Source organism: Saccopteryx bilineata, chromosome 2 (assembly GCF_036850765.1).
Source record: "Saccopteryx bilineata isolate mSacBil1 chromosome 2, mSacBil1_pri_phased_curated, whole genome shotgun sequence".
Classification (NCBI taxonomy): Eukaryota; Metazoa; Chordata; class Mammalia; order Chiroptera; family Emballonuridae; genus Saccopteryx; species Saccopteryx bilineata.
Window position 1 is genome coordinate 5,536,001 of NC_089491.1, and position 7,280 is coordinate 5,543,280.

General features: G+C 62.1%; 1 protein-coding gene across 1 annotated transcript in view; it reads left to right on the forward strand.

Annotated features, from left to right (window-relative positions):
* FIBCD1 (fibrinogen C domain containing 1) overlaps positions 1 to 4,405 on the forward strand; it is a 29,786-nt gene extending 25,381 nt beyond the window's left edge. Inside the window, exons 6-7 of the mRNA XM_066255935.1 lie at positions 388 to 567; positions 1,105 to 4,405. Of these exons, the coding sequence (XP_066112032.1) occupies positions 388 to 567; positions 1,105 to 1,364 (440 nt within the window). The 3' untranslated portion in view covers positions 1,365 to 4,405. The remainder of the gene's footprint in view (positions 1 to 387; positions 568 to 1,104) is intronic.
* The last annotated feature ends 2,875 nt before the right edge of the window (positions 4,406 to 7,280 follow it).

The following is a 7,280-nucleotide window of genomic DNA, read 5'->3' on the forward strand; positions in this document are numbered from 1 at the left end:
GGCGTTTAATTAAATGGCCTCTTCATCAAGAGGTAATCAGAGGAGCAGTGAAGCACCTGAGTGTGTGTAAGGTGGGGGAGAGGGGGCGGGGCGTGAGACCCCAGGATGGGCACAGGAGAGGCGGGGAGGGGAGAGACAGAAGAAGGGAGGGAGAGAGGAGGTGGGTCCGGCATTGTGTGTAGGGAGGAACAGAGGCCCTGGAGGCAGCAGGTGACACACCCCCTTCCTCTCACCATTTATCAAGCCCCTGTTCTGTAGCGAGCCCCACCCCAGTGGCTGTTGTCCTTGTCACCAACCACAGGCGCTGAGCTCGGTTCTCTTTAGCTCTCTTTGGGGGGTCACCTTCTAAGCCCACCGGTTTCTCCTGCATTCTCTCCCCCACTCCAGGGCTCAAGAGGCTCCACGCGCTGACCACACAGGCAGCCTACGAGCTGCACGTGGACCTGGAGGACTTTGACAACGGCACGGCCTATGCGCGCTATGGGAACTTCGGCGTGGGCTTGTTGTCTGTGGACCCGGAGGAGGACGGGTACCCGCTCACTGTGGCTGAGTACTCGGGCACCGCAGGTAAGGCTCCGGGCTGCGGGGCGGGGAAGGTTTGGCAGCCCACCAGTCTCCCCCTAGAGGACGAAGGAGGTCCTGCAGGCACGCCTCTGCCTTTCTCCAAGTCCCACCAGCTCCGCATCCCAGCGACCTGAGCCCCCAGGGCCTGGAGTGTGCGCCTGTTGTGTGGATGAGCAGAGTAAGCCTGGAGCCGGGAAAGGGGAGAGCTGGGACGTGGGCTCTGCTGGGTCTCTAAAGCGTGGCCGAAGCCCTCTGGGCCGGGTTTCTCCTCTTAGGCAGAGGCAAGAAAGCAAGGAGAGGGAGAGACAGCTGGGAGGAGAGAGACTGTTCAGACCCAGGGACAGCCATGGGGAGTCCAAGGCGGCACGGTGGGCACTTGTGAGCTGCACGGACACCGTGGTGTGCTGGAGCAGGTGTGTGTGCACCAGTGTGTAACGTGGGGCACACGCATGTCTAGGGGTGCGGCATGCACAGGAAGCTGTGTAGGCACGCCTGCCCCTGTGCCCCCCTGAGCACACACCTGTGTGCGCACCTGCACAGGGGACTCCCTCCTGAAGCACAGCGGAATGAGGTTCACCACCAAGGACCGGGACAGTGACCACTCAGAGAACAACTGCGCCGCCTTCTACCGCGGAGCCTGGTGGTACCGCAACTGCCACACGTCTAACCTCAACGGGCAGTACCTGCGCGGCGCGCACGCCTCCTACGCCGACGGTGTCGAGTGGTCCTCCTGGACCGGCTGGCAGTACTCGCTCAAGTTCTCCGAGATGAAGATCCGGCCGGTCCGGGAGGACCGCTAGACAGGCCCCGCCCATTTTCGGCCAGCACCTTCCCCCTCCATTCCCCACCCCACCGTGCTCCTCCTCTCCTGCTCGACTGTCGTCTGCCCGCCTGCACCTTGCTGACCCACTCTTGCATTGGGGTGGACCAGGCCCAGCCTGACACTAAACCCCTGGGCAGGCGGGACTGCACATCACACTGTCCCCACATCCCAGTATGCCTCTGGTGGGGGGCGGGGCAAACGACCCAAAAGTCTACTTGCCCCGACTTTGCCTCCTGGCTGTCTTCTGGCCTGTCACGTGCTCCTGGCAGTGCCTCTACTTTGCCCGTTCGAACACCTGGCGCCATGGGGTCACAGAAGAGGAAATGGCACCCCTGGAGCCCTTCTAGAAGACAGATGTTCAGATCTTTCTGAGTCGGGTCTGAAGCCAGCCTCCTCTGGTCCTCCTCACCCCTTCCCCTCTTCATGGTGCCTGGAGATCCCACCTCACGCCCCCAGGTGGCCAAGGCCGGTTCCCTGAAGACCCTCACCCCTCTGCCCCGTGTCTCTGCAGTGCCCTTGGCTGCTGTGCCCGGCCTCCTGCCTTGCTGGGGAATTGGGAGCCCTGCCCCACACTCCGTTCTCCTGCTTGTGTGAGGAGTGGGCAGGTCCCAAACCACTGGTCTGGGCCTGGCCAGTGAGGACTTTCATTTTCTGGGCAGCGTGGGGCTTCCACCAACCCCAATTTCCAGGGACACCAGGATCCTGACTCCTTAGTGGCAGTCCTGGAGGGTGGAAGCCGTAATGGGTGGAGTTGATGGCTATAACCCCAGCTGCCCTGAGGCTGCCATGTCAGTGGGAGGCCGCCCCCTGCTGGTGATTGTTTGTGCTGCCACTTCGGCCTCACCAGGCAAGTGGGGGAGACAGGCACTGGCCAGGCACTCGAGACGTTTTCTAACTGAATCCCCCCAATGCCCAATGTGCTACTGTTGCACCCCCAACAAGACCCCCAGGTTCCCAAGGTCAGTGGCCAGGAAAGGCAGGGCTGGGACCTATGACATTAACCTCCTGCTCAACAACCTTGGCGACCTGATGCGTTTGCTGTCAGAACCATGCGCAGGGCTGCTTTGCTGAGTTTACCTGTGACGCTTCAGGAGGGCCAGGAAATCAGCTTGGCAAGCTGCCCAGAGGGTGGGCAGCACCAGCGGCCCCCCTTCTCAAACAGGACGCCTGAAGGGAGGCACTTGGGGGGGAGTGGGGCTCAGCTCTCCCCTCCACTCCCCTCTCACCAAAGTTTGTGCTTCAAGAATAATAAGTCTGAGTCGGCCAGGGGCAGCAGGAATGGCCTGGAGGACCACTGACGACCTGGCCAGTCCCCTCCGGCTCCACCTAGTCGCTGGTGTTCAGCAACGTTTTGTTGGCCGCCTGCTGTGGGCCAAGGTCGGCCCTGGTGCTGGACAAGACCAAGTCCCCGCCCTCCTGGCACTCAACTCAGAGCAGAGATGAACAAGAAGCAGGCACCTGCAGCCCCGGTGACCAGGGCAGCGGCAGGAGCAGCCCAGGAGCAGGCGGGACCAGGGGAGGGGAGACATGAGACAATCACACGTGACTTGAAGGGGAACCTCTGCTGCCCCCTTGCCCATCCTCTAGAAACGGAGATCCGGTTCCCCCATGGGCTGCCGGGGCCTCCAGCCAACGGGCGGAGGTTGGCGGGACCCCTCCCCCACCGGCCCAGGCTGGAGTTGATTTCCGCTGCCAGCCTGGCAGAGCCAGCCGCTGCTTAGGAAGTGCCAGGCGCTTTCTGGTCTGTCATCAAACAAACCACTGGTGAGTGTGATGTTCGGGAGGCTCAGGGTGCTCGTGCCAGGGCTTGGCAGAGGAACAGACGTGCCACAGCCTGGGCCTGCAGTTAGCATCTGGCCAGGCTGGAGACAACACCAGGGGAAATGGCCGGACCAAACACGGCTGACTGGGCACAAAGCCCATCATGGTGAGGACAGCTAGGCCGGCACCCCACTTCCCAAAGGAGCCCCTTCAAAGGCTGGTACCGTGCACAGGCAGCCCTGCACACCCGCTCTGGGCCAGGAGGCTGCCGTGAGCAAGGCGGGCCTCGAGGAGCCCATGCCGTGATGTTGGTGCGGATGGCCGCCACACCAGATGGAGTGACCACCGGACGAAGGGGGTGCTCCCGTGTGAAAGCCAGTGGAGGGCAGCTCCACCGAGACCTGAGGGATGGCATGTGCATAAGACCACCCAGGACCATGAGCACTGCACCAGAACCCTGACCCACGGGCCCAATGCGGCAGTGGGGTGTCCGTGGCCTTGCTAGAACCCTGTCACCTGACCAACCCTGTCGCCCCCTCCTTCGGCGAGAGGAGCCGAGCAGGAGAAGGGGGCGTCCACACTGGGATCATGAGGCAGTGCGTGCACCCCACACCCATGCGCAGCTCCAGGAGTTCCTCCCCACAAGCACAGGCAGACTGAGAATCAGCCAGTGACCTCAGGCCTGGCCTTCCAAACTCGGTGCACCTCCGAGTTAAACCGGAAGCCACCCAGCTGGCCACCCGAGATCCCCGAGCCCAGACGGTGGGTGGGCCTGGGTTTCCACCCTAATGACCTCAGCAGTCAGCAGGTGGTGACAGAGCTGTGAGCAATCCCCACGTTGCATTTGCCCTCTGCAGCCACACATAAACGGGTTTTATGTTTGTCTCGGAGCAGAAGCAACAGTACTAGTGCCCGCTTCTTGCTGTCGTCCCAACCGCACTGCCACCCACCCTCACCAGCGTAGACCCCAGGAGCTGGAAGCTGGCAGGGACAGGGCTGTCCCCAATCTCCAAGTGGGTAGGCAGCTGGCAGGACCTGGCAAACCTGGGGGCTGAGGTTGGACCTTTGTGGGATTTTTTTGGTGGGCGGGCAGACAGCAGAGAACTGGCCCAGGATTTAATCAAGTCCAAGGCTGGCTGGTGGGAGGGTCCTTGCAGGCCAGCAGAGCTTCCGATGTACAAAGCATGGTGTGCCGCAAGCACCAGTCTGGGCCAAAAGCACGTGGTGTTGTGTTCCTGTCTACAATAAAGTCTTGTGACCCGGCTCGGACCTCGCCTCTAACCCCTCTGCACTCACATGGGAGTGCCAGGTGCGTCAGCAACCCAGGTTTCAGGACAGCCTCCTGCACGATATCACCAGCCTGCCCCCCATGACTTCCCAGACAGCCTTGCACTCCGGGGGCTGGGCTTCAGGGGTGAACCTGGCCCATTCGACCTGTGCATCTCATCAGAGTCCCCAGGGTGGCAAGTTGTCCCTGTGGGTCCTCTGTGGCTAGTGCTGGAGATGAGGAGTTGTGAATCTTTATTAAGAATAGCCCCTAATGGCTATTTGTTCATAAAACCAATTTGAGGCTTAAGGACCAAACAGTCCTCTGAGCTTATTTAATAAAACCCAGTGTTTATCAAGTGCCTGCGCTGGAGGCCCTGCGTGGGTCCAGTGGACGTGGACGGAGACACGTCCAGGCCTCGGGCTGGCCACACAACCAGTGTGTGTGGCAGAGACTGTCCGTCCCTGCAGGGCAGCAGGGACACTAGTCCCCTCCACAGAGCCCTCGGCTAACAGGCACACAGTCCTCACTCGGGCAGCTCTGTAACGAGCTGACAAGGACGCCTGGGGTGAGCCAAGCTACTGGAAGTGACTGAGGTGACCACGCTGTCTGCCTTCTCCACGGGCCACACCCGCCCAGGTGGCAGGACCCTCGCCCGCAGCCCTAACCTTCCAGGTGGCTGTTCCTGCATCAGGAGGCTGCTCTCAGTTCACAGGGGGCAGAGGGGGTGGGACGGGCCAACTGGGAGACTGGGTGACTTTTGTCACAAGGAGGTTCTGCCTGGCACCGCATGGGGGGTGGGGGAAGCCTTCCTGTGAAGGAGAGCTACCATCCCTGGGAGCCTGGGCCCACAGAGGGCACTGCCAGGCTCCAGCTGAGTGGGTACTGCGCCATCTCCCCTGCCTCCCCCAGTAGTTCGTGACCCCCCAGGATGTGACGCTGCTGTCAGCCCCAGTCAGCTGAAAGAAATGGAGGCTCAGAAAGTGACAGGAGCTGCCCAGACCACAGCTGGTGTGTGGCTGAGCAGGTGTGGCACGGAGTTCTTGGGGCTCAGGTGAGGCTGAAGAGGGGGTGCTCTAAGAGCCGAGGGGGGCTGGGCTTAGCAGGCCACCATCCCGACAGGTCCTGCCCGGGCCCAGTCTCAGCCCACACTGTCAGAAGCAAGGACACGCTGCCGGTCAGCTTGGACAGGCTGGGTTGTGGCCCTGACCATCCTCCAGGCCGGCTGCCCAGGGAACCTCACAGCAGCGGCTCCTGGCCTGTGAGGGCAGAGCCCCTCGCCCCTCCCCCCGGATCCCAGGAAGTGCACTGGAAACAATCTTCTGGGCCAGATGTTCTGAGGGCACCTGGAGAAACCCTGGAGCTGCCAAGTCTGGCACCAAACCCGGCATCAGACTTGGCTCCGAGCACCTCCACCGCGGGTGGGAGCTGAGGCTACACTGAGGAATCGGGGGAGCTACCTGGGGCCTCCTCATACTCTCCCCCAACCTGGCCCTCACCCCAAACCTGTGTCCAACGTTCTGGACTTCCAGTGGCCACTTTCCAGTTTCCGGTCCGTGTTCCGAAAGGGACCCCAGGCAAAAGGCTGTTCTCACAACAGAACCTCTTCCTGGAGCCTCGTGTCCAACAGCCCAGGGGAGCTTCTCTCCTGGGAGCAGAGAGGTGGTCCTCAGGGCCTGGCCCACACCAGCCCTCCCCACCTCCACAGCTGTCCTGAGGAATTCTGCACAGCACAGCTGGGGAACTGAAACCTCTGATTTTACAGCTGGGGGGTGGGGGGCAGAAGCACAGAACTGCGCCCCATCGTCAACCAGCACCCAGACTCACAACCAACCAGCGCTCACTGGGAGATCAAGTGACACCACACCTCCCCTCTCATGCACACACGTGCACACACACGCAGGCCTGCAGGCCTTCCTCTCCCAAATGGGTGTGGGCACTGAGCCAGGCACGGAAAGGCTGTGCGGGCCTGAGCGAGGGGCTCGCCCAGGAGGGGGCTCTGGGCCCCTCGCATTCCCCTTCTCATAGGAAGCAGGCGTCCCACTGCCTGGCTCAGCCTCTGGCACCAGACACCCCTCTGGAGGCCCCAGAGCCGGTGAGCTGCGACACCTAGCAACTGCTCACCTGACGCCTAGCAACTGCTCACCTGACGCCTAGCAACTGCTCACCTGACGCCTAGCAACTGCTCACCTGACGCCTAGCAACTGCTCACCTGACGCCTAGCAACTGCTCACCTGACGCCTAGCAACTGCTCACCTGACGCCTAGCAACTGCTCACCTGACGAGAAAGACAAGGGCTGTTTTCACAGGAGTGCGAGTTCCTGAGCTCATGGGGGTGGGGGCGGTGGCGCTGGCCAGGCAGTAGATGTGAGCCGTGGACACCCCCAGCCCCGCCTCTGCAGAGAGTGAGGCAGACCCGACACCTGCAGGATTGTTAGGAGCATTAAGGGTGGGCACCAACGCCCCCTCCACGGGACCCGAGGGTCCGTGCCTGTCACTCAGTTAATGATGCTGTTCGCTCGCCTCCAACAAGGCCGTGGGGCAAAGGCAACCCGTCTGTCCTCGCCAGACCACATCCTGTGTTGGTTGGGTCTTTCATCAGTGCAGTAGGCACTGCCCCCTCCTTCACCACCAGTGTCCCCAATGGGATCCCAGAGCCAGGAATGTGCAGCAATCAGAGCGCATGGTGGGCGGCAAGTCCGCGCAGGGGCCTATATAAAGCAGGGAGAGCCCGGGAGCCACACCTCCCGGACCAGAGCCCAGGAGCCCGCCCAGCCCTGCCAGGGGCCCAGCAGCCATCCTGAGGAGCAGGCCCACGGCATGGTGAGTACGCCCCTCCGTACCCTGCAGGACCCCACGCAGGCC